This window comes from Zonotrichia albicollis, chromosome 3 (genome assembly GCF_047830755.1).
Source record: "Zonotrichia albicollis isolate bZonAlb1 chromosome 3, bZonAlb1.hap1, whole genome shotgun sequence".
NCBI lineage: Eukaryota > Metazoa > Chordata > Aves > Passeriformes > Passerellidae > Zonotrichia > Zonotrichia albicollis.
In genome coordinates this window covers 23,746,249-23,773,910 of record NC_133821.1, presented here as the reverse complement: position 1 = coordinate 23,773,910, position 27,662 = coordinate 23,746,249, and the positions used below count along the sequence as shown (strand labels likewise).

At 40.4% G+C, this 27,662-nt stretch overlaps 1 protein-coding gene across 1 annotated transcript; it reads right to left on the bottom strand.

The window, feature by feature from the left end:
* HNRNPLL (heterogeneous nuclear ribonucleoprotein L like) lies at window positions 1–27,449 on the bottom strand. The gene is made up of 13 exons (XM_074536933.1): window positions 27,104–27,449; window positions 18,243–18,361; window positions 17,892–18,129; window positions 14,608–14,693; window positions 12,495–12,591; window positions 12,332–12,404; window positions 8,347–8,418; window positions 6,646–6,863; window positions 6,356–6,477; window positions 5,516–5,717; window positions 4,583–4,640; window positions 4,371–4,469; window positions 1–3,247 (listed from the first exon to the last, which is right to left on the bottom strand). The coding sequence occupies exons 1-13, from the start codon at window positions 27,311–27,313 to the stop codon at window positions 3,192–3,194; spliced, it is 1,650 nt and encodes a 549-aa protein (XP_074393034.1). The 5' UTR covers window positions 27,314–27,449; the 3' UTR covers window positions 1–3,191.
* Window positions 27,450–27,662: the final 213 nt, after the last annotated feature.

The window sequence follows — 27,662 nt, the reverse complement described above, 5'->3', positions numbered from 1 at the left end:
AAAAGGAGCAAGTTGCATTTAATTACAACAAAAGGGTTTCAGCCAGTAACAAGCCAGCTTGCCCCACACATTATCCCTTTCTAAAGGACACACTTTGTGACACCACATCCAGTTGTATCATTCCTTTCACAAAACAGGACACCCAAACACAACCTCCATGTTTTCTTATAACTCTTCTCTTTCATCACCCTAGCAATGCACTCTGTCTTGCTGTGGTGGTACAGAAAGTCAAAAAACAACTCTTCACACTTCTTGCATATAAGGAAAAATAAATATAAACAAGAATTAGAGTATGGTGAGAAGAACATATCTCCACCTGAACACACCTTTACCCCCAATGAAAGGTGATCAATTGGAAAAACAAACCAAACATCATTAAAAAAAAAAACCCAACAAAACAAACAGTGGGACAGACATGAAGATATTACATTGTGAATGACAGCTGCTTACAAGCAGGGAACATGCATAGCAATGTTCAATGTTTTGCTTGTGTGACTTAAGCAAAAGAGACAGGAAAAAAACCTGCATTAAGAGACCTTGGAGGTTTAATTTCAATCTAACAAGTATGGTAATACCACTGCCAAATGAGAGACAAACTTCATTCCCTATGGAGCAACTGATTCCTCACCTGTTTGGGCTCTGGTCTAAAGAGCAAGATTAAAGGTGAACACAGATCTCATGTGTGGAAGAAAACCAACCTCATTCCTTCCTAAGAACAAGCATCCACTCTTGTAGGCCCAAGAGAAAACATTATTTTCTTGTAACAGCAAAACACCAACAAAAAAATCTTTCCTGTTGTCATGAAGACATGAATAAGATGATTATTTTGTGGAGAAAGAAGCTTGCACAATTCTTCATTCTCCTCTCTTTTCTGCCTTACATGTCACAGGCTACTCATTTTGCATATGGGCCTTCCAGTTGCTATCAAGTCCTCTGTGATGCACCCAGAACCGTGCTCCATTTCATCTGGGAAGACACAGGAAAGATGCCTGTCACCTGAACATCTTAGGCACTGAATGCTGTGATCCACTGAGGAAACCAAAACATTGAAGTGCATTTCTCTTTTTTGTTTGTTCATTTTTGGTTTTGTTTCATGAAATCTGAATGTTTTAAGGGTCACTCATCCCACACTGCAATTTGAAAACAAACTGTTTTTAATGTTCAACTACAAACAACTTCTGGAACTACATTAACACAACTAGCAATGGAAATTGTGACAGAAGAAACAGGGTTCCACACAACATTCAAAATGATAAAAGAGAAATGAGAGATTAGGAGAGCTCTTTTACAGTTAAAAGCAGCACAGAGCATTTCATCAGCAGCAAGATATGGCACGTGGACTTCTGCACTGGAGCTGTCTGGAAGCAATTTCTGGGGAAAGAGCACTGAGGCTGAAAGAGTCTCAGCAGTGCCCCTAGATGAAAGTCTCATTGCTGCCTCACAGGCAGGAGGCTGGGATTATTCCAAACCCTGTGCTGGAAGACCTGCCAAAGGGCAGCTGGTTTTCAGTTCCCAGTTCAGACATATGAAAAGCCTGATGGGAATACCTAAAACACCCGTTATCTGAAGCATGAACAACATGGAGGTAGACAGGGCAAAAATGAACCAGTGTTGATGAGAAAACCTGAAAGACATCTGACACATTTTCCCTTGTATGAAAAGGAATATTTGCCTTGAAATTAAGAATGGGGAAAATCCAGTCTATTGAAAGATGTGCAATGCTCACAGCCTGTAAACATCCTACAACATAACCTCTCAAGGACAAGCACTCTGCACAAATCATCTGGCATAAAGGATGAATATGGATAAAATCCATAAAGACAGAACAAAGAACTTGTATGAGGAAGTATAAAATAACTGATTAAGTAACTTCTCTGCAATGACTAAGAACAGACCTGAAAGAAGCCCTCAGCAATCCAGAAAGGATTCCACAAATTCAGAAAGGAGAACACAGAGCCTAGGACAACAGCTCCCAGACTCCACTGCTTGGATTCCTTTTCTGGGGGCTTAGCCCAAACAAGACAAATCCAGTTCCACAAGAGAGGTTTCAAAGGACTGGGACAGAACAAATCATCTTCTCCAAAGTGAAAGATTTCTCACCTCATTAATTTCACATCACACAGTCAGTTACTTTACCTGAATCCCACTGAGATTAGCTCATCTTAAGCTACAGACAAGCCAAGACTATTCACTCAATGAATTCTTTCATGGTCGTAATAAATGGTTAAGGTCAATCAGACAGAAGAAAACGCTGAATTAACTGTCCAGGTAAGAAAGGATATGTTGAGGGTTTTCTTTTTGTTTAAATATTTTTACCACCTTGTTTTCTATTGTGATCCATGTTGTCACCTCCCCCATGACTTTTACCATTTAGTATGTCATAACCACTGCTTTAAAAAAAAAGAGTCAAAAAGATATGTTAAACACCAAAGATTTAAGTTTAAATCATGGAAAATGAGGATGAACACATTGATACAGGCTTGCAATTTTAATTTTTAAAAGGCCCCTACGGTGGGACTAGCTGTAGATGGCATCATGCTAATGCAAATGGAAAATAGGATTAAAAAAACCAAACAAAACCACTTTAAATAAGTATGAATTCATACCATACACATGTACATACTTAATAATTTTCTACATTAGCTCTGTTTGAAACTATAAATCAAGTCTGTACTACTAAAAGTTCAGTATGTGCAACATTAACCCAATCAAAGCATTTTATAAATACAAGCTCCTTTTTAGTATTGCAACATACTTCACTACTTAACATACTGAAAAACAAGTTCTACATTTAAAAATCTGCTAGAATAATTCTATCTGCCAATTAAGACTACAAATGGAAAAATACTTGCTAATCTTTAACATTTTGAAAATGCAAATATATTTCATTTTTTGAAAAGAAACAATCTTGTTTATCCTACTGGTGCTTCTTTAGACATTTGAAGATACTACACTAACAAAATACAAACTTTGTAGTAAGCTTACAACATGTACTTCTCAGAGGCAAAAATAAAAAAAAATCTGGTTTGTATTTATGAAGGAACATCCATTTATTATAAAACAAGATAAAAGATATCAGAATTAAGTTGAAACAAGGCAACATTAGAACCACTTTAGAGCTTTGTGAACGAAGTGTAGTTTTTAACTTGCAAATCCAGGTGAACGTAGCTCTTAACATGCTGTCCTCTTCTCTATAAATGGGATGAAGTAGAGAAGCAAAGCTTCAAGGTGTAAGGGTTGGAGCCATCTGTGAGGAGACAACACAGAACACACCATGGGCACAGCTCTCCTGCTGACCCACCTTCCACACCCTGGCACGTTCCCCAGCTCTGTGTGTTGCACACTCACACATCCACTGGGCTTTGCCTTTTCAAATTGAAAGAGAAAGCTTTTCTGCTGCTACCAACTCTCCAAACTGAGATAAAACTGAAATTGTGAACAGTGTGTTATCCATACTATCTTCAAAAACATCCTGTCCCTAAGGTCCGTTATTAATAAGGTGGACCAAATGTGTGGGGGAATAGAAAAGATTTAACCAGGCAGACAAACTCCTAACAGTTAGGAGGAGGTAGTTTAAAACAATATTAGACACTGGCCTGGATTCAATATTATATCTGGGAACACCTGGAAAGATTCCATTTAATTCAGTAAACTATCTTAATTGTTCAGTGCAGATCTGGCCTATTGTGTACTTGTTTAGCAGGTGAACTCACCCCACTCTATTCTTGCTAGTTTGGAGCTAAATTCAGCTTGGCTTCACAATTTCTGGCTTCAAAGGGAACGTGCTACAGGAGCAGTAAATTGAGAGCAATGAGCTGAGTAACTTAAAGGATCCTCTGTTCAAGACATTGCAGATTTCTCTGTATTTATTGTGAAAGAATCACAGAAGGGTTTGGTTGGAAGGGATCATCTCATTGGATCATCCCATTCCAACCTCCTGCCACACACTAGAGCAGGTTGCTCAGAGCCCCATCCAGATCCAGCCTGGCCTTGAACACTTCCAGAGATGGGGCATCCACAGCTTCTCTGGACAACCTGTGCCAGTGCCTCACCAGCTCACAGTCAGGAACATCTTCCTAACATCTAAAACCTAAATCTCTCTGAGTTTAAAACCCTTACCCCTTCTCCTATCACTATTTGCTCATGTCAAAATTCACTCTCCCTCTTTTTAGAGGCCCACTTTTAAAGCACTGAAAGGCCACCATAAGGTTATCCTGGAGCCTTCTCCAAGCTGAACAACCCCAGCTCTCTCAGCCTTTCCTCACAGGAGAGGTGCTCCAGCCCTCTGATCATTGTTGTGGCTACCAGAACCCTCAACTCCTTCTCCACAGAAAAAAATTCCAGCAGTAAGATCAGGAAAATTTACTTACTTGGGACTCTTATCTGGTAGTGATTAAGTACAGTGAGAGCTTCCACTGCATCTGTCTTACATTCCCATTCCAAGAGACCAGACAGTGTTTTGGCAGAAGCTGTCAAAATGAGAAACAAAAAGGGAAAGGAGGGGATCAGTAACATCTGACAGTGGATACTCAGATCAAAACTAGAATGAAGGCACTTCCCAAAAAGGTCAAATTTTACTTACGTTTTGGGTCAAACACTTTGTATTTAATAAAGCTGAGAACTTCATGATCCTCACATAACTGTCACAAAAATAAAATAAAAGATAAAACTCCAGCAAAAGTGCACATAAACAAATTAGCAAAAATTCCAAGTTCCTGGAAGAGACACACAAAAAGGAAGATTCTGACTTTTTAAGAGAGTTTGCAAGAATTTACAGCAAATCAATTTACAGCAAATATGTTTAGATTGGTAACTCTTTAGAATACCATTCTGTAGTATGTAAAACAAGGCCCTTTTATCTGTGATATCACTGCTATCTCTAAAAACATATTAATATAATAACAAGTTCTTCTTTTTGGCATTCCTACTCCAATACAGTAGCTCTGAAGTTGTTCATACAAGGACACCACTTGGGAACCAGAGTTCACTTTCAGATAGAGTTGGAAAAATATATTTCATGGAACTGAAAAAGAACTCACTGAACTGTCAGCAATCTTGCCACTGCCTCCACTTAAAGAGGCCCAGCATTGCATGTTTTAAACATCCAGAGTTCATTTAGGATACAACTGTGCCAAGGGTCCCAGGTGCATGCTTGTCTCCATTCCAAAACATCCTAGCAGTCATTAGAGGCAATCAGTAAATCCTTTGTGAGTTATAATCCTAACTTTCATGTATTTGGCTTTGTGTCTTTTCCTTTTCCTCCAAAAACCCCCCACATTAAGCTCCTCAACTTTATTTTCAAGATTTTGTTTCTCACATTAAAATAATATAAATAAATACAATTGAGACAGTAAGTCCAGAATTGTAAACATATCCCGATGGGCTATAAATATATTTTAAGGAACAGCTCTCTTCCAGTGGCTCTGCGACAAGTTCCCAGTTACTTGTTTTTAAAAGCAGCACCAGGAAAAACCAGGCCAGAGAGCACTGCATGTCACCCACTCCAAGTGCTTACCTTTACAAATGTTTCCTCAGTCACACACAGGGGAACATTGTAATAATGCAGCACACAGGAGGGTGGCTGGATGATGTTCTTGGATGCTTGGCCAGCACTGGTGAAGCGATTGTTCTTGCTCATGGCAAAATCCTTGTAACTACTCGTGCCATCCTCCAGTTCAAATATCTGGCTTGGAACTACTGAGTGCTGCTTGGAAACACTGGAATTTAAGGATAAAATTTCTTAAATCATTAGGGCTACCATACTTTGCAGGTTATTATCTAATTAGAAAAGACCTGATGTTTCTTTATAATAATTTGAAATAAATAAAGTAAGAACATGATGGGTTGGATTTGACACCTTCCTTAAAAAATGCAGAAAGAATGGGTAAGACACATTAGGGAATACAGTTTATCAGTGGCCAATCCATGTAATAATAATATGCTTTATGAATGTAAATAAAGAAAATTTTAAATAGTAATAAATCTTAAGAGTGGTTGGGGTTGAAAGGGACCCTAAAGATGAACTCCTTCCAACCCCCCCTGCCATGAGCAGGAACAGCTTCTGCTAGAACAGGTTGCTCAAGTCCCCCTCCAACCTGGCCTTGAGCACTTCCAGGGATGGTGCATCCTCAGCTTCTCCGGACAATCTGTACCAGTAACTCACCACCCTCAGAGTAAAGAATTTCTTCCTAATATCTGACCTAAATTCACCCTCCTTCAGCTGAAAGCCAAAATAAACAGTCGCAAATTGGAAATCATAACTCCAACAATGATAACAGACTAGTGTGATATTGTCCCTTTGAAACCTCATTCCATCTGCCCACTGGTGGACTATTAATCTGATAAAAATATTTACCAGACATTGAGTCTCTTTCCAAATAACTTGACATTATTGAGATGTGTGACTGCTCTTTCTACAGCATATTCATCACCCATTTCCACCAGTGCTGTGCCTGGAATAGTCTTCATAAATTTCACCTAAGACAGACAAGGTAAAAAAAAAATATATATACATTGCAACAAAGAACTCAACCAATATTTTTATAAAACATTATGATATATTTTTAGACAACCTCAGGCAGGCTTTTTCCAAAGCATTTGAAAGAACGATAGCAGTTTCCAAGTTTCTAATCCATAATGCCTTACCTTCTCAATGTTTCCATACAAGCAGAACAGGTTGAATACCCTTGAGCAGTTCATCTTGAGCTGATGCAAGCCACTAACCATGACAACTGACCCAGAAGGATTCCCACCGTGCATGTACGAGGAGGATGCCTGTGGCAATGGGTAAGCCACGAGTTCGGGAGTGTCCCGAGATCCCATCCGGTACCGGCTTGGCAAGGGCAACAAAGGACCATGGGAGCCTGAGGAGATGAGAAACCATGTTTTCATGTTGTTTGAAATCTTTGCACTACTTAATCATGCATCAAAGCCTGCACACATAATGTATATTTAAAGGAGGGGTAGAAGGTTACAGCAATTGCTGAAAAAAGACCTTCCACTAATTACAAAAATCATTATCTTCCCTGCAGCGTGCAAAATATTTCAACATAAACGTATCAGAGGAAATAATGAAAATCAACATTCAGAAATATTCCCATCTAGTTACAGAGCTACATGGCACCAAGAAGGAACATTACAAAGTCAGGATAACAAACCAAAAGGAACGAGACAGAGGTCAGGAGATGACACAGCTCTTTTTCCCAGAGACATGAGATTAAGTCAGAAGCCTGCCTCTCTACAAAATGCTCATTTGGAAGAAACAGGAATACTTAAACCTCCACACTAATGCAAAATGAAGTGGTCCTATTTTACACTATAGATAAAGTGACAAGTTCCACTGAAATAAACAATTTCTTTTTTTTTTTTCCCCTTTTAGTGATGAGGCACTACTAGTAAGCAATACCTCTGTTGATAGAAAATGTCAGTATTACAGACCAAGGGGAGGATCCCTGTTTTTCTGAGACAAAAATAATGTGAAACTCACATAAGCCAAGTATAAAAGGAACTTTTTGTCTTTTTTTTTTCCCAGCAAAAAGCAGTAATGACAGGGAAAGAGTGGTATAGGAGGAGATGGACACATTACTTAAGGTAGAAGGATGTATCAGAAGAATGAAAAAAGAACATCACTGAATCAAGGTGGGACTTAGAAATGCTGGAGATTTGAAGAACTTTTGGAAGGAGTACCTACATTGTAAAATATGTCAACCTACATTGTAAAATATCATAAATACCCTTTGCAAAGAAAGAGGCAAGACAAATAACATTGCACCTGACAGCTGAGAGAGTAACTAACTAGAAAAGTCATGTGTGAGTGGGGACATTTGTTTCTTCACCCTGAGGTCTTGGCTCAGCACATGAAAGTGACAGCAGATCTTGCCTTACAGAGAGCTGTGGCAACAAACACAGCACCTTACAGCACTGATTCCAAAACATCACATAGCTGTACCTTTTCTGAACCACCTATATTAGAAGTGCAGGTGCCAACAATTCATAGCTTTGCATGCAAAAACATCCGAGCCCTCTGTGGTACCAAATTTTCTAGAAGAAAACTGCTTTCCCAATCCAGATACCATTTTCTACCCATTGCCAGGCTGATGGCAACTGAAAGGAAACTTTTTTCCAAGGAATAAACCTGTAGAGCTGAATGCTTTGGGTGACAGGAAGGGGTGAGGCAATGAGTGCACATGGATTTCACTGAACCAGCAGTGTTTCAGTAGGGAGACTGACAGCACTGCAGGTGAACTGCTCATGCTGAAGGGAACCACAGCCAAGCATTGATTAAATATTTACAATTTCACAGAGCATGTAAGAAATCATAACCAGCTGTCAGCCCATGTTACTTACCATAGCCATCATGTCTAAAGGATGATGGGTGCTCTCCCAAAATAGCTTGTCTCTGCCGGCCCTTCCCTCTGTCTGACGTGGGAAGGGAAAGAAATCAGTTTAGTATGCACAACCAGGCACTTGATTTCTCCAGTTAAGACACAAAGCTTCTAGTTAAGAAGTGAAAAAGTAATTTGAGTCCTTGTTAATTTTATAAACGATTTCTCATTCACTCTATGTCTAAAAATACAAGCTGTAGCCCTGGGACACCAAAATTAAAAGACTGCCATCTGTATAACAAATTGCACTTAAGTTGATTGGGGGCAGTGGCCAATGAGGAGATGCAGACATTTAAAGTTTATGGAGATACCCAATAGTTCTCCTAAACAGACATCACACATTAGTATAGAAAACACCATACAGCAGGATTTACCCATGTGTCTCTTAAAACAAATTTGAAATGCAGTACTTTTGAAAGACAGTACCTGAATCATAATATTAGCTTCAACAGCAACACATTTTCAAAGTGGGCTTCTTTCAAGAAGTTTCAGCATAAGCCAACAACAACCTGTATTACATGGTTTCATAATCAGTAAACAGAGAGCATTACATATGTGTACATATATATTTACAGAACACCTACTGATTTATGGGCGTGCTGAAAGGATTGTACATTGTGGCATTACCAGCAGCACATAACAGTTCAGCTGAGGGAAAGCATCACTGAGTAATGCACTCACACAACAGTCAATCCTTTAAGAAAACCCAGTTCTCTAGGATATAAAGTTAAGCAAGGGGTCTACATTAATGGAGGGAAGCAATGCCTCACAGCCAAAGCTGGATTTTCCAATCAGATCCATGCTGCACGACAAAAAATAAAAATCTAAACTTCCAGATTTCTTTGTGGTAAGCAACAATTCTTTTCTTACAATTAAAAAAAAAAAAAAAAGCCACATTGAAAAGATGGGGCAAGGCATTTATCAGTTTGCAACAATTCTCAGGAAAGTTAAGTATGACTGCTGAAAAGAGTAACTCCAGCCCAAAGCAGTTGGAGGTATTTTCCCCAAAAAACAGGAACTATTTGATTACACAACAGTGGTAGATGAAAACACATGTGGTCCTTTCTGCTCAGGATTTCGAGGCCAGGTTCCAAGTCAGATATTTACTTTGGCAGTAAATCTGAAGAGAGAGCAGACCTGAATACTTTTAAATATAGAGAAGAAAGATTACTGTTGTCAAGTTTACTTTTTCACTCCCTTTTCAGGGTAACAGCTCTGCCTCTTGGCTCTGAATAGCAAATGAGCAGTCAGATCAAGTATTTTGAGCATTTAAACTGTATGCAGTCATCATCTTTCAGAAAAATCAGTTTTGTAATTCCAATCTGTGGAACTAAATGCTTTGAAACTGCCCACAGTAAAATATAGTCAAGAATCACATTCTTCAAATAAACAATTCTGTGAGAAAAGTTTGACAAATATTTCCTCCTTGTGGTGCTGCAAGTCTCTCCTTGCCCCATGCTTATTCCTTCCTTGAACAAAGCCCCTGGATTGTGCCAGTACAAATACTTGTGTAAACAAGCACTGAAACACAAGAACCAACCTGTGATGAAAATAATTCTGAAAGGAAAGGTTCTTTATGATCTTCTTTAAGCTTTGGTTACTTGGTTTTTAGTTTTGTTTTTACATCAGGTCCTTGAGTCACTGAGCAAGCTGGTATTACCACCAAAAGAAATGCTCCAAATGACAATTAGAGATTTCTGGCTAAAGGCCAGTAGAATACTAAGTCAGGTGGGTTTATTTCATTCAATCTAATGCAATATGAGTTCATAGCAGCAGGCACTTGTTAGGAAGTTTACTTAAGTGGAGAAAGACTATGGGCAATTTATTACTATAAAGAACTAGAAACAATTCTTAAAATAATTCATTAGCAAAATGCATTTCCTTCCTAACATTTGAAGGGCATGTGTGAAATTCTGAAAGGATTTATTGGCATGTCTGTCCTTGGAATGAAATTCCTTTGGGATAAGACCTTTGCTGCAGTGAGAGCCCTACAGCTCAGGTCACACTATGTTCAAAACCCAAATAGTGCTCTTGCAAGAGTGAGTTGAAGGACAAATACATAAACTCTTTCAAAAAAAACCCCAACTCCTGGATCACTTTATGAGCAAAACTGCTCTAGATGCCTGTTTTGTCAAGTACATTTTACTGTTCATTCAACAATTTGTATTCCCATTGTCCACATAAATGGATGTGGATCATAGTAAATGAAAAATCATATTACATATAATATGTAATGATTGAGATATAAAATACAAGTCTATTTTTTTTTCTCTTATGTGTAGTAGGGTGCCTATGTATAGAGAATAGAGACAGTAATAAAAGAAAGACAAAAGAGCCGAGTTCTTGAAAAGAGCAAGCCACACCTATCCTAAGTTTTTCATTTTCCACTGTTTGCTCAAGTTTGGGGAAGTTTCAGTTCATACAGTCATACCTATCTGCAGACCAGTTACATAATGCATTTAGATGCACAGTGTTACAAGTCAGTCTCCAAACAGTGCAATGATCAAAAGATACAAGGGTCAAATGAATCCTTTCAATTTTTCAAATTCAAACCCTTAGATTTCTTTTTCTTGCCCTTGGGTTTCTTCAGAATCCCTTTTCTTTGACTCAAGAATTTGAGAAAAAAAAATTGAATCCCAATACAAATAGTCATAATCTACAAGCTGCAACCAATACTGTAGCTCCCTTGTTAACTTTTTACAAGAACTTCATTTTGAAAAGCCAAGCCCTAAGTTTTAGTTGTACAACAGTTTCACAAGCCCAGTGTCTCTGCAGAATTACTCTGAAAGTGCAAATCTCTTGAGACAGCCAAAGCCCTGGTTCTCATGTAGCCTTTGGTAAGTAGATATTCTATCTTGGTCACATTGTCTTCACTTTTCTAACTTGACATTGAACACATTATTGTACATAGGTTACTGAACACTGCACTCAATAGTTACAAATCTTTGGTTATTTTTAAATAAACACTTAACAGGAGTAAGCCTAGACAGCAGTTTGACTGTACATATATAATCATAGTTTCCACTGACATGAGTTAAGCCCTGAGAATTTTACAGCTGAATACTCAAGAGACAGTATGCCTGTACCAATTATGAATCTCCCTATTTTATTACTTAAGTATAGCTGAGGGGACTTACTGGTATTGCACTGCTCAGTTCCAATTATCTGCATATAAGGATTGAACTTCCCTATACTAAACAATATTTACATTGTTAAGTCTGAATGCAACTCTCACATACAGCAAGTAATAAAAAGATTACAATGTCAATGATATCAACAAAAGGTTCTTAATGTTGTAGGTTCTCAATTTTTCAGTAATTTTAAGGGAAATAAGACCAGCATACATACAAACTTGAACAGAATGGGTACAGTCTATCATGTTATTCATCCCACACAAATCTGAAGTACTGAAAATGTCCTCCTTTAAAAACTTGTGGTGGTGGTGCATGCAGTATGCAGACAAGGTGAACTGCAAGTCTGAGGTTTTTCAGAGGGTTTTTTTGTTTGTTTGGGGTTTTTTTTGCTGATGCCGATGTGGTGCATGATGAAGTGTAGAGTCAGCCTGCTGAAGTCCTCTATCCTTCTTAATGCCTTGTCCAACATAGGGGAAAAGAGTCCTTTCGAAGGAGAAGCAGTGTGCAAGTTTGTAGTTTATAAGGAATAGTCTGTGCCAGGTTTCCTCTCCTCCAAAGAGAGAGAGCTGCTTGGAGAAATGCAAGTCCTTGAGAACTGCGAAGGTGCTTGGAGGTGTGGGCTCCTTGTCGCACTAAGTGGCTCAAGCACACGGCAGTAGGGGGCACTAGGGCTCAGGGTTAATTCCCTGCCGTGGCACAGCCTCCAGCAGCACTGGCCTGCTTTGGAGGGACTGCTGCCACACGGCCTGACACGTGTCAAGGGCTGGCATTAGTACAGTCAAAGAGCTACAGCGAGAATGGATCAGAACCTACCTCGGCGGCCCAGATATGGCTTAGTGTAGTCCCAACTATCGTTGTCGTTCCTAATGACATTAAGTCGAGTTGGCTGTTCAAATAAAGTAAAAGTGAAAGAGGTTAAGCCTTGACTAAATGTATTTTTTATGAGTAAAATTAAAAGAGAAGGTCCAAGCATTACCCTTGCATATTCAATTTTTAGTGTGCAGCATCCTGCATAGATATCTGCTCCATTGAGTGCAGCCTTCGCCTTCTGGGCACAAAACACTGATTCAAACATACACATCAAGTTAAGGATCTTATTCCCCAGGTGTCTCATTCACTCCCTTTTATCTGATAGGGCCTTTTTACTTTCGTAGCCTGCAGGTATTTCACACTTGTGTACACTACAAGAACTCCACAGAGACTCATCACAGAAGTTACTTTACATCAAAAGGATTAAGTGTACATCCTTTTTAACTCATTAGCCCAAAAACCCAACATTACTAAAAGAGAGACTTGGAGTGAACAAATACTCATCTTGCCTAAAAAAATACAACAGGCAGATGCATGTACCAGACTCCAACACCCAGGTTATTTCATATGCTGCTCATACTCCAAGATTAGCTTTGTGATTAGCAGAAAAATGTGCCTGAGCCTTGGCACATCACAACCCATGACCTCACCCATACTCAATAACATATGGTGTCAGAAAGCCTGAACTTTGCAGCAAAACAGACCTTTTGCACCATGTCTTGAAATCATTTTGTGACATTTTAGAAAAAGTCAGAAACAACAGGATGTGCCTTGGTTTTACCGCATTCCTGCAGCCCAACTTCTTCCAAAGTGATGCAGGTTCACTGAGGAACTTAAAACTTAGGAAAGTTAAGCTTCCCAGACCTATAAGGAACTGACAGTAGCCAGAACTGGAGAAATAATGGATACCTCAAGTAGCATTTAAATTTGAGCAAGTTTTTGAACTTTTCAGATAAGGCTTGTCTTGAAGCTCAGTGTCCTTACCACCCCCAACTGTTTACCTTGCTGCTGCATTACTTCACTCACATTTGTGAGGTTTCTTGCAATTGCTGGCTGGTTTCATTTTCAATAAAAGGCATGTTACAAAATTTAATTCACAGGACATAAGGATGTCCTTATGTCATAGTTTTTGAGTGCATGCAGCACCCTCCCCACAACTTCCCTAATCTCTCACAAGATGAACAATAACCCCCAATTGTGCAAGTCATCTGATGAGACAATTCCACTTATGACAAACTTAACACATACAGTAAGTCAAATTATTGTCTGTCAGGCCACACAGTTTAAGTTTTCTACATAGATAAATAGCAATTAGTTTGATTTAATAGAAGTTAGGTAATTCCCTTTGCCTGGAAAATCATCAAGGCAGCTATCACATTGGTAGATATCACATTGGTAGCTATCACATTTTCACCGTTGTTAGACACTTCACCTAATTCAGGATGGATCCCTACTCTGTCTCATTATCATTTTGGAAATCACAAAATAATGCCAAATAATTTGGCAAATTTGGTCCAGATAACAGTTCAAAAATGGATGTAAATAAAGCTTTGGGAAGAGGACTAACAGAGTTTCATAAATTAAGGCCTAATCATATCAGACTTTGGACTTCACAAACCACAGCAACACAGCACAATTCTGAACATTCAACCCAAGAATGACTTAAGGCTGCAAAGAGAGTAAACAGTAGGATAATAGAGCAGGGAATTTCTTCAACACATGATGCCCAAGAATCAAGGTCAAGGATGCCTATGTTAGCATTTGCTTTATGAAGTCAAAACAGCAAGACAAGCAGTACATACTGGGACTATTTTAGAAGAGTCTGATGAAGACAAACTGCACCTCTGCAATCCCCTATCCATTTCTTGAGTATCAACACAGGCAGAAGCCATGACACTTTTGTGTAGAAAAGTGCACATAAGGGGTTGTCAAATCTGTGATATAATTCATGTCTGCAATGATTAGGCCTGAGGGACTATAAACATGGTTATCAACCATTGTTGACAATGCCATTTTCCTAAAAAGATGATATGTGCAAGTACTATTTTGTCTTATAGACATACAAAAATTAGAAGCTACCACACCATGTCTTAGACAGAAATTATTTGGTCTCAAAATCACATGGTATTTTTCTGATATTTGCATGTTGAACCCATTTGGAGTCAAGAAACAACAACAAAAAAAAACAAAACAAAACAAAAAAAAAAAGAAAAAAAAAAACAAAACAAAACAAAAAAAACAACAAAACAACCAAAACCAAAAACCCTCCAAAAGGATATTCAACCATGGCTTGTATTCCATTTCTCTTGAATATAACAATGCGCTGAACTTTTCCAACAGGGTTGCACACAGTGTACAAAACATCCTAAGGAAGAAGGAAAAAAAAATTTTAGTCAGATTTGAAATTCCAATCACTTATGGCCCACAGAACATTCTCCTGCAGTGGCATTTAAGTGCCAAAGAGCAAAGAAAAGGCTTGTTAATTTTCCATTTCTTATTTTCCCCTCTACAATTAATAAATTCATGACTGGCATTTTTATCAATCATACTACAGGCAATCAAATCTGAAAACCAGGAAAAGACCTCCATAAGAGGTACTCCAGCAAATACTGGTTTAACAAGTATCTACAACTGTGTTAAAGCCCAGTAACTGCATCCATGTCTCAAGCTCTGCTACCTTTGAAGCACTGCCCTGTTCTACCACAGCAGAGAGACAAAGTGACACTTGGAGTTGGAACACATTTCCTAGGTTTCCAGCAGCTGAGTTTATGTTCTTTTTCAGGGAGTAACCAGAAATAGTTCAAAATGTAAACTTAGCTTATCAAAATGAGAATTTCAACAGTTTTCATCCACCTGAAGCAAGTGGGTGCTATGCTCCTTCCTTTTTATCTAAACCAGATACCTCCAGAATTATCATTCCAAGATTTTGGTGTACATCCTCAGGTTTATTTGGAGGTCCAGAGGAAGAAGTGGCAAAGGAAGTAGATATAATATTTATTATTATGTTTTGCAGAGTAGAGGAGCAATTGGGAGGCAAAGGAGTAGGGGGCATGTGGATTTCCTAAAACTAAAACAAACAGCCCACACAGCCTGAACCCATAAAAATAAGACCTGTGAGATCATTTAGAGCAGGCTTGGCAGCACAAAGGGCTACCCACCATCTCTCCTGTTTGGGAGAAAAGATTCCTAGAAACTTAATGGCACCAGCTCCAGGTGACATTAATTTTCATATGACTTTCCTTCATAATTTGTCCCTCAAAAAAATTCTTCGTAACAACTTAATTAAAACAAAAAAAATTGTCTCTCAAAACATAAGATTGACTCAAAACCCTATCAGTGTCATTAGCCAGCAGTCACACACAGTGCTGGATTTTTTAATTGTGTCTCATAATTCAGTTACTTTATATTACCAAATCAATCAAGTGGTTCACCAGATACAGTAATGAGGGCTATTTATTAAGAATTTAAGCACTTGTATCATAAACACACTAGAATATCATAATTCAGTTGCCAAAGTACATCACACCTTCCTCAAGCATGTGGGAAAGCCTCTTTGAACAGACAAATCCCTGAAAAACTTCTGCCCCCAGGTAAGGAAACAAGGAAACTGAACTTCAAAGACCTGTACATGACCTGTACTGTCTTGGGCAAAACTCTCCAAAACACCAACATCCCCTATCACATAGGGATGAAAGGCAATTAGGAATTAAATACAGTTAATTTTTCCTTCTTGCCCTTTGCTGTTACAGCCCTCAAAAAAACCAAAGATGTTCTGTGAGAGAGAAAAGCTGATCACAATTGTAATTTTAGGAGAATTTTGCCTCTGCCATAAGAGGCCTTTAAACAGACCAATTTCTCTCCAAAAACTCGATCTTGTTTTGAAAGTAAAGCTCTTAAAAACTTTACAATAATTTACTGCAGATATTCAGACTTGCCACTTAAAACTGGCTGCAATTTTTCATCTCTTTTTTCTAACTATAGTTCAAATTTAAGAAGAGTGTTGAAGAGGAAGAAGTAGTACTGGGGCTTTGTGTCTTCTTTTTGTTGTTTTTGGGGTTTTTTTTGAGAGGGAAGGATGTTTTGTTGACTTTTGTTTTCGTTTGTTGGGTGTGGGTTTTTTAAATAATGCAGACTTTGCCTGAGGCATTCTTAAATTAATTAGTTTTTAACCCACTGGACAAGTGCAAAATTTGTATTTTTCTCATCCCATTTTTAGCTGTTATGGGCACAGCTGCTCTCCCCAGCCTATGCTGCCTTCAATGAGCTCTCCTGCTTGCCAGCAATTCTGGAGCTCTGCCTGCTCCCAGCACTCATTTGTATATGCTAAAGAAACAGCTGGGGGCAGTGGGAAGGAAGAGGTTAGGGGTGGGTTGTTTGTTTTTAAAAGAGAGCTACTGTGCCAGAGGCTTCATCCTCAGAATTCCCATGGAATTCTCCTAACTCAGAACCAGGCTCCTGCTTCCAGTTTCTTCAAGCATCCACCTTTAACTGAGCAGCTCATGCAAGGCAAATTTAAAATGCGTGAATGAAACAGAGTTTCCAAAATTTGTATTACAGTCATGTGCAAAGAATACTTTAATTCAGTCAGTGGATTTGTTCACACAGCTCAGAGCAGGTTTGTTTTTAAACACTAAAAAGCAACTCATACCATGGCATGCTTTTCTATAAAGAAAACTGACAGGAAAAACAAAATTCATCACTCACTGATGAATCAACAGACAAAAAGCAACCGATACTCTCAAGACAGTGAAGGAGAAAGCATGACGTGGAACTGACTACTTGAGGTAATTTCAGGAATACTAAGTTGCAGTCAATTTGCTCTCATAATATACAGCACATTAAATAAAACTTAATGCTTGCATTAAGTTACTTGGTTGCACACACCCCAAACACTCTGACTGATCCATACCATCCTACACCCCTAAGAAAGTGACTCATACTTGTATCTTAGTATGCAATTGAATTTTTTTTCCTGAAATATTTTGGTGCAATTTAACATCTATTATAAAATTTCCTATGAAAAATATAAGCATTTAATGCGTGATAAAACATAAATGCTTAAATAACAACAACAACAAAAAACCCTGTGTCTTAAAACCCATGTACACGTGCCATTAATAAATGGCAATAAATTAGGATGCAACTGTATAAATGGTACTACCTGAAATACTAAAAAGGAAAATATGTTGGCCCAAATAAAAGTGAGGAAGATTCCATCAAGCTGGAGCTGATCAGCAGAAGATAAAGGTTTCACCTTTCTGCAAAGGAAACACTTAAGAAGGACTGCAATAAAATAACCCCTCCCTACTGTAAAAAATCCTTGCTCTTTAAACATACACCACTCAGAGCCTAAAGGCTCAATAACAATCTTGATGTTGTGGCAACACATTGAGAGATATTCCAGAAGCATGCAGCAACTTAAACATTTCAAAATCCTCACTTCCAAAGTCTTCAAACATAGTGCAAAACATCTGTATGAGACTGAATTGTCTTTATTTAAGAGTATGTGTGCTACCTATGTGAATATACAAAAAAATAAACAAAAGAAGAAGACAAAACATACCACTGTAATTGGGTAGAGAGGATTCTGAATTGACAACAGGAGAACTTTATTCCCTCCAGATGGGTCATCAGTGTTCCCTGGCCGAGTGATCCTCTTGCTGGTGGAGTAGTTGAAGAAGGCCTGCTGCCCAGCAATGTACACAGGCTCATCTGCTGCAAAGGTCACACATTTCTTTGCACTCTCCACGTTTTCAAACTCCACCAGAGCCTGGCGCTTGAATGGCATCATCATGACATAGCTGGTGAGGGAAACACCACAATAAGGTTTCCTGCTCAGCCAAAACAGCTCCCAGGCCCCATGATGGTCATTTCTGACATGTTTTTCTCCAAACCATTCCTAACAAAGACATACCATATGGTTCCAAACTTCTCAAGAGCTTCCACGAGATCTGCTTCCACCACAGACTCACACAGCCCTCGGACATGGACGACAGGAGAAACGGAGACTTTGTGATGACTTCCCCCGGCATCCTAGCAACAAAATGACATTTTAAAATTCAACACAGAGCTAGGAACACTTCTGTCATTAATTAAAATTAAATACTTGGTAGACACTACACTGGGCCCAGAAGCAGCTATCTAAATGCACAGTCTAAGCAAGTGTTAAATAATTTAACTTTTCTTTCCAAACGGATTGCCAAGTTCAGTTGCTGAAGTCTACTTAAAATAAAAAGCTTTTCAGACTTAATTAATCTGTTTGCACACACTGGATTTTTCTTGGATTAAAAAAAAGGCAGCCATTTAACACTGATTGAATTGCAGGAGGTCTTACACACACCCTATTCATTAGAAGCATTAAAAAAAAAAATTAGGACATGTCCAACAGCTAAAATATTTCTGAAACTCTGCTTGCTGATGCTGGTATTTTTTTTGAGACAGGCTGGGAGAATAAAAAAGCAAGAACAAACAAGGGCCATCCCCCCACTGTAAACCGAACACAAATTGAGAATTTTTCCAATGCTCCACAATGCAAGAAAATGCCAGCTCTGGATTATAGTTGAAATAAACCCAATCTCCCTTCTAATTCTGAACACACATTTTTAAAAACTCACAGTTTCTGTACATATGGGGCTCTTTTCACCCCAAGGCTGACTACTATTAATGGATCCAGACATCATACATTAGCACATAGAGTTCCCACCATAAATATTTTTCAGAGCTACTTTCAGACAGGCTCAATTCTGTGCAGCTGAAGAATTTGGGCTGGAATCAGCTTATCTTTCCATGGAAACACTGAAGTAAGGCTGAAATTTACCTTAAATATTCTAGGACACAAAGGGTAAAAGAAAAAAAAAAAAAGTAAGCCAATAATGAGAGATTATAAAAAAAAGATTAGAGATAATAAAGGGCACGCTAAAATATACTGCAAATACCCAGCACCCAAATTTTATATTCATAACAACAGTGTGAAATTGATGTACTCAAATTTAGTGACTACATCAATGTGTTCCCATCTAACAGATCAAGTCTTGTTGATTTTTCTTTTAAGCAGCAGCACAACATTTTCTGGAACATGAGAGAGATTCTCATTTGTAGCACAAAGGAGCATTGAGCTCCAATAATTAAGTAACCACAATGATTGCTATTACTGTTAGACATTCCTCTCTCCCCTGTTCATTTGAACTACAGATGCCAGGAAAAAAACACATTCCAGATAACTACAAATTGAGTATTGTGTGTTTAACTCCTCTGGTTCCATGCACAGTTGTCACTCAACAATTACAGATTTTTTCTTTAAATCAAGGATTTGACCATTCTGTCAGCACTTCAGGCTTCCTCAGATGTCAGAAAAATCAGTTGTGTAGTATTTTAAGCTTACCTTACATTTTATTTGTTTGCAGTAGGAAAGAATTTTAAGTAGCAACACATTTCTTTGAATAAGAACTGTGGCAATGCTGGGAAAACTCCACTGTGATATTTGTGTAAGTTACTTTGTATCCTGAATCAATCAGCTCTGGTGTACAGCAGCAGCAGTGATCAAAGTAGCCAGGAAAGGTTAATACTTTAAACTGCAAATGCTTAGGCAATTGCAGAAGGAACAGAACTACAGAGAGATTTTATTTTCAGATTGTATGTTCTTAACTCACATACACATTTTTCAAAGCTGAAAAAAGCACCTGAAGAAATCTTCAAGAGAAAACTAACAATAACTACCACTCTTTCCTGCAAACTCTATTACTCTAAGATGTTGAAATAACAGGCACCTTTACTTTATTTACAGTCTACAGAACAATCAAAAATGATTACATCAATTATTCATTGCCCTGCATACTTGCTACTATATTAAGACCCCAGTTAGTGCTAGGGGGATGCATTTCCTTTTAGATTTCTTGAATACACTCAAGAAATCCCATCTAATATTATTTGTATTTAATCACATGGTGAATACAAGCAATGATTTACTCACTGAAGCTGACTCACCACAAGGAAGAGTTACTAGCAACTTGCTACTTACTGCCTTTTTGAACTAATATCTCCAGAAATCACATCAAGCTTTTCAGAGAATGGATACTCAGAAAAGCATTTCTCTCTCCCTCCCCTTCCCAGCTCAAACTTCTGTTTTAGTTTCAGTTCATGTTTCTCTGTTATGCACATCCCTTTGTATTTTTATCTACTAGCAGGTACTAGTAGATACAAATCTTTCTAATAGTGCAAATTCTCTCAAAAATTAAGACTTTTACACTTGCATCTTCAAATCCTTTATCCATGAGTTACATGAACATGTACTGGCGCCTGCACTTCTGCAGAAAATGAATAAATACAAATTCTGCTTTCTGTTATCATTAAAGCAACGTTTGGCTTTCCAAACCCAATTTCCTCCTCCCAGAACACCATACAGAAGACATTCTTTTTGCAAGGTTTAGCAAGAGATTTAGAAAGAACCAAAACCTGCCAACAGAAGCTCGAGAAGCATGGAATTAAAAAAATCCAAAAAACTCCCCCAAAACAAACAACAGAAAAACAACCCACCCACTGCCCAAAAAAAACCCAAACACAAACAAGTGGTATCTTGGCCACTTGCCATGAACTTAAGGACTTACAGAGAATTTCAGAACGACTTTTATTCACATAAAACCACTGAGGTGGCAAAATCAGAAGGTCTGTGCTGTACCCCAAACAGTTCCTAGCCAGCAGCAGTGAACAGCAGCACAAGAACCAAGCACAAATCAGCCAGGAAGCCTCAAACCAACATTCACAGAGCACACGGGCTGGTGAAGGATGGGGACACAGGTGCAAAGAAAAGTCTTCACAAGGGGCAGACTCACATCTTATTGACAAACAAGTTTTGCAGCTACAAAGCTGCAGCATCAGGCAAATCTAGAATGACCCTGGATTAAAATAAAACCACCAGCCCACATGAAAAATCAAAGGTGTCTGCAGAGTGTAAAGTGCACAGCTAAGGTCAGAACATTCCCAGCTCATCCAAGTGCTGCTGGAATTTCTCCCCAGAGAAGAACAATGCAGGATTCTGAGCAAGATCTCACAGCTACTGTATCTTGAAAGCTACATGTGCTACTGCTGGCACACAGACAAAGGTTACATCAAAGCATCTGCTCACACACTGACTAACAACCACCAGTATTTCTCTGCCTACAAAGGAGTCTTTCAGTAACTCAGCTCCCACCAGAGCACAAAAGCCCCATGCAAAACTCCAACATCACATTTGTACTCCACCAAAGCCAGGAGAACAGAGTAGCCAATGTTACAACTGTACCATTAATATATATATATCATAAGGAGATCTGAAACCTCAGTAATGACTTATTGAAGAATCATTAGGCTGGACAGAAAATGCAGGTAATTTAAATAAATAATGGAACAGACTGCTTGATCAAGACCAGTAACAAGGACAGAAAAGGTTTCCCTCAAGAAAGAAACCAGGAGCATAAAAATTCTTACTCTGGAGCAAAGCTGAGGCACAAAGGGAAGCACTGGCATATCCAAGCAGATGAAGTACAAACAAGTGACTTCACATCCCTAAGACTGCAACAGAAGTAGCTTCAAAGAATGGCTGTGGCATTTTAACATCCATTTTTTGTGACCTCCATACCTCTAGACAACATTTGAAACATATCAATGGTTCCTTGCCAACTAATTACAGTTTGCCATTCCAAAGAGGAAGAAAATCATTGTGGGCTCTAGAATGATGCCTGTCTTGCTCATCAACTCCAGATCAAAATTTCCTCACCAACTGTTTGCACAAAAATGTGTCCTTTATCCTTTCTCTAGTCAGACATCTTCCAGTCAGTACACTCATATTGGCCCTATTAATTTGTACTACATTTTTTTAGCATCTGCTTCTTTGTCTTTCACTATTTACCTCCTCCATCTCTCTTTTTTCCCCTCACTGCAAAAGGATGGCACTTCTCCTTCATATTCCCTCTGCCAAGTACCTATATTTAGTTTCTCACCATTTAGATTCTCTTATTCACTCTCAACTTTCTCCTCTCTCTGCATCCCTCTTAACTAGTCTGGAATTTGTTTTACAGATCCAACAGAAATGGTGGTGGGTGGGGGGAAGTGTCTCAGAAAAACCAAGCAGACTAAGTTAAGGTTCCACAACAGTGGAAGAATCTATTGGTTTTGTATATCCTGGATTTCAGCTTTTTAAATTGTTGTTGGTTGGTTTAGGGGCCTGGGAGGCAGGGCCACACAGAAGGGGGTTAAGATTAATCACACCCATACTCTGGAAAGTTACCTGGTAATTTAGTTTTGTTTTGGGTGAGGAGTTTAGGTATCATTTCCCTTTGTTCTCCACCACTGTGTCCTTTCAACAATTTCAACTGCTACAGAAAGAATGCCTGCACTATGACCCCTCCTGTTAATTCTGAATTTGACCTAAAATGCTCAGGTATTTGGAGCATATCATTGTCCAAGTCCCTTCCAACTGAAACAGTCTATTCTATTCTCATCCCTCCTCATGACAATCTGAATATCCTTAAAAAATATAAATAAATAAAACCAAGCAAACATCATCCCAAACCAAAAACCTACACCCCACAGCATCAGGAGATTCAGCCTGAGATACTGGAAGGAGAACCAGCCTGAAGGTAATAGTTTGGATTTTTTTTTTTTTGAGGGAGGACAAACAAGGGAAAATTATTTACATTTACTCAAAACCAGCTTCTAGGATTGAGTTCATTGAAGAAATGGACAAGTCAGTGCAAAGTAGGTGAAGATCTGAACTCACTGCATTTAGTTGCTGTTACCACACTGCCTGTGTTAGACACGAAGCAACTGAGTTGTGTGAAAAATGCGTATTTTATGATTGGCTTTTCACAAATATTAAAATGAATATGTGTTATGTTAATAAGTTATGCTGTAATACTTTTCTTAAGTAGTGTGTTAAATATAGTTTTAGGTTATAACATAAGGTTAAAATAGAAACTATGCTATGTAAGATACTTTTTCTAAAGAAAGGACTCACACTGAGATAGCAGCCACAGGACACCTGAATCTTTCAGAGAAAGAGAATTTATTGCTCCATTATCAGAAGAAATTAATTTCTTCCTGCCTCACTCGGGCAGGATGCTGCTGTTAGGATTCAGAGGAAGTAGCTGACACTGACCAGACAGAATCCTGTGTTTGAATGGAATTTATGCATCATGTGTGAGGTGTATGAATATGCAACAGGCTGTTGTTTTTAAGGGTTAATGCTCTGTTAACGTGGGTCCTTTTTCAGGCTTGTTTTGCCCAGAAAGAGGAACCCGGACATCTGTAACTCTTTGTTTCTGTTGTCTCATATTGTCCTAATCCAAACTGTCCAAATGATTATTACTCTAATTACATTGCTATTTTTACAACTATTTTATTCTTATAAAACTTTTAAAATTTTAAAAACAAGTGATTGGCATTTTCCACAGTTGCACAGAGAGCTGCTTTCCATTTAGCACCCAGGAGCTTTTGACAGCGGCTGAGAAGCTGCAAGATCCCATCCCTGTTTTACCTTGCAGCAGCTGATGGCTCTGACTGTGTATTCAGACACCACATCTCACTTCCCCAACTGCAAGAACAGAGATAACAGATCTTCCTGACTTCACAAGAATGCTCAGGAGTATCAGAGACAGTGAGGGAGGTGAATGCTGCAGGTGGTACAAATATGACATTAATCCATAGAACCAGCATTTAAGGGAGGGACAGGGGATGGAGCTGAAAGGGCCTCAAAATTCCCTGAAACACTCTCAGCCCACATTATCCCAGTGTCCTGACCCTCTGCTACACTGCAATTCTGATTCCCCTGACAGGGCTTCACCACCACTCAACACTGCTTCTGTAAAGGTCATTCTTCCAAACCACACTCTCTCCCACTGAATACTGCTGCTCCTTCCCTGGTCAACATCCTGCTCTGCTCCTGCCTCCTCAGCCTGGAGACGAGCCATGAAGGAGAGGGGACACCTCTGGCTCATGAGAAGTCTCCCCACAAGTGGGAAACAGAAAAACAAAGCGCAAAATAAATGTTGGATTCCCTCTGGATCTCACATAAGAGATTTCCAGGCACCCTTTTCAAAAAAATCAAACCAAACCAAGCCCCACAACAACAAAAGACACAAAGCAAAAAAACAGAGGCATGAAGGGCTTCTTCAGCCAAATGCAACAATCCCAGAACAGGAAACTGCCACAATAATAAATACAGCCCAGGAGGGTGACCCCACCAACCTGCCAGAGGAGTCCTAGCACAAAAGAGCTTTTATACAAGGGCATATAACCCATATGAGTGTACAGTTGACTGATATTTCAGTGCATATGTGAGGGAAAAATAAATTAAAATAAAATAAAAAATAATTAGAAAATAAACCCCACCCAACAAATCATATGGCTGCCAGACTCACATCACTGCTTACCCTGATCATCCACTGCCTATCATCATTTCACCATCATTTCCCATTTCTCCCCCTAATTCCCCATTCGCTGTAGTTCCTCCTACTTATTTTTCTGCTCTCTTCTGAGAAATCCAGGACACTGACACCTCTTCCCTTCTCTCAGCCTACCTTCTTCATCTTGTATGTCTGAACCACATGCAACTTTTATAAGCTGAGAACATTTCCCTGCAGAGGAATCAGTAAGATACCTCACAGAATACGTACATTTCCTGCACATTTTTGTATCTGTTAGAGAGAAAAAAACATGAAAATTCACATTAGCTAACTCAACTTCATTGAAGTTGGCATTTTGCTATTAAAAGCTTCACATAAAATCACTAACAAAAGCACTTGATCATTCACTTTCCATATCTCCATTTGATGTTACAGCTTATGTTTGAGAAACCAGTTCCATCTCCAGCCTCAAGACAACTCCTGCCTCCCCAACACTGAACCTGTGAACGCAGTTTTGCCAATAAATTGTCAATGACACTGCCACTGACACAACCAGCTGCTGAAAACCCCTCGTGTTCTCCGCTTGCTGCACATTTGTTTCAGTTTCTTTACTCACAAGCCTCAGCACATGCCATACTTGAGATGCAAAAGGTGAAATCAGATTCCCCATGGTGTCATTACCATGAAGGGTAAACTTGAACAAACTGAGACTTTGAGACATCATGAAGACACTCTGAGCCAGAGCCCAGACAGAAGGAAAGGGAGACATGTAAGAACTAGCTGATTTCATAAAGGTGCAGAAAAGAGGAAAGGCAAAAGGAGAATTTCCTTTCTACTTGAAACACTCCCTGCATGGCGTTCAGCTCTCCTGCATGACAAATTTCCCAGATAATTTAAGCAAGTGTAAGGATTTCTTTCAGCACTGCCCTTTAAGACAGAGCACATTACCAAGTCTTGACTGCAACAGAAAAGATGCTCTGTCACAAGAAAGTTGAGAGTTAAAACACTTCTCTCTGGAAATTTATTCTGTTACAGTTTATCAGAACACTTTTGTAATAATGCGCTGCTCTGGGCTAAGGTAAAATTAATTTCTCCACAGTAGTATGGGCAATAATTTGGATAAGTGCTCGAAACAGTGTTGATAACACAGAGGTTTTCCTTCGTGCTGAGTAAGAATCGAGGCTTTCTCTGCTTCTCCTGTGGCTCCACTCGTGAGCACAGCCAAGACAGTGACCCCAAGCGACCTAAGGGATATCCCAGACCCTATGAAATCCCACTCAGCATATAAAGTGTGGGAAGAAGAAAGGAGAGCATGATTTTCCTTATTTGTACCCTTTTGATTCCCTCCCCCATCAGCCGGGCAGGAGTCAGCAGCGCAGTGCTTGGCTGCAGGAGAGGGTTAAACCACGACAATAAATTAAGCAGGCACCTTCTCTATCAGTAGATTTAACTGATAGAGAAATGGTAGCAGCAAATGCTCCCTCATTAACTCATCCCAGTGATAAGCAAGTTCATTTTAACCTATCACAAAACAAGCTTTGACATTAAATCAATGTTCTCTTGATTTGGCTTATTCAAGTAAGAAACAGAAAGAGCCATCAAGGAGACAAATGGTTGTAATCAGACGGACAATTAGTTAGATAAGGCATCAAACAGTAGACAGAAAAGTCTCGTTAGCTCAAATTTATGGGTCAAGGACTACGTTGATGCAAATTCACGAGAAAAAGGTACGTAGCAAAAAAAAAAAAAAAAACACAAACACAAAGTGAACCATCGTGCTCATAGCAGTGGGGATGGAGAAAGTAGAATTAGAAATGAATTTTAAAAGGAAGCAATGGTTTAAGATCAGCCTTATCGCCGCGCGGTGCCAGACACAAAGGTGGAACGGAGGATGAAAGGACCGCTCGGCCGCGCTCTCAGCCCCCGCCGCCGCCGCCCCCCCGCTCAGCGTTTCTATAGTTACGCTCAGCAACAGGGCCGCCACCAAACTTGCAATGGCGATACCCCGAGAGGCGCCCAGCTGCCCGGGGGCAATCCCGACCCCGCACCCCTCACCCCCATCGCTCCCTCGGGCTGCCGGCCCGGCCCGTGTGCCCGCGGGCCGTGAGGAACGGGCGCACACCGGCAGCGGCGGCAGCGCGGACCCGGCCCCGAGCCCCCGCCATTCCCACCCGCCGGAAGCGCCTCCATGCCTGGGAAGCGGGCACAGGGCCGCGACCCCGGAAAGGCCTCGCGGCCGTGGGAAGCCCCCTGCCCTCCGAGCACGGCCCCCTGCCCGGAGCAGCGGCGGGGGCGGTCGCGGCCTCGCCCGCCGTAGGGGCGGGGCGGGACAGGTCCCCTCCCCCCGCCGGCAGCCTGAGGGGAGCCGCCCCCTGCCCGCCGGCCCCGCGTCCCTCACCCCGCCCGAGAAGCCGCCGCTGCCGCCGCCGCGCGATGCGGGGGGCTTGTCCCGCCGGCCCTCGCTCTCCTCCGCGCCGCTGTACTCGATCTCGCCTTCCTCGGCAGCGGCGCTGGGCTTCAGCCGCTTAGCCTGGCTCTCGTAGGCGCCGTCTTCCTCCTCCTCCTCCTCTTCCTCCTCGTACCGTTCCCCGGACGACGGCGACGACATGTCCGCGGGAGGGAAGGGGCTGCCGGCGAGGGAGAGGACGCGGGAGCAGGGACGGAGCCGGCGGCGGCACCGAGCCCGAGCGATGCTCTGAGCCCCGGCCCCTGCTCTCGGCCCGCCCCGCGCGGCACACGGCCCCGCCTCCCCGCCCGTCGCAGGCGCCGCGATTGGCTCTAAGCCGAGGAGGGAACGGGAGGGCCAGGATGATTAGTCAATATGCATGTCCATCAGGCAACAAAGCGGTTCAATTGGGCGGGGAGCGTGCCCGTCATCGTGCTGTGGGGCAGCCTCGGCCCCGCCCCCTCGCAGCGGTGCCTGAGGGCTCGGGGGGAGGCGGCGGGAGATGCTCGGA

Excerpts from the sequence above, each read along its gene's own strand:
- HNRNPLL (XM_074536933.1), bottom strand. The coding sequence starts at position 27,313 with ATGTCGTCGCCGTCGTCCGGGGAACGGTACGAGGAGGAAGAGGAGGAG. Across the intron at positions 8,419-12,331 it reads GCCATATCTGGGCCGCCGAG|ACAGAGGGAAGGGCCGGCAG; the intron begins GTAGGTTCTGAT and ends TTCCCACGTCAG. Across the intron at positions 6,864-8,346 it reads CTTTAGACATGATGGCTATG|GCTCCCATGGTCCTTTGTTG; the intron begins GTAAGTAACATG and ends TCATCTCCTCAG.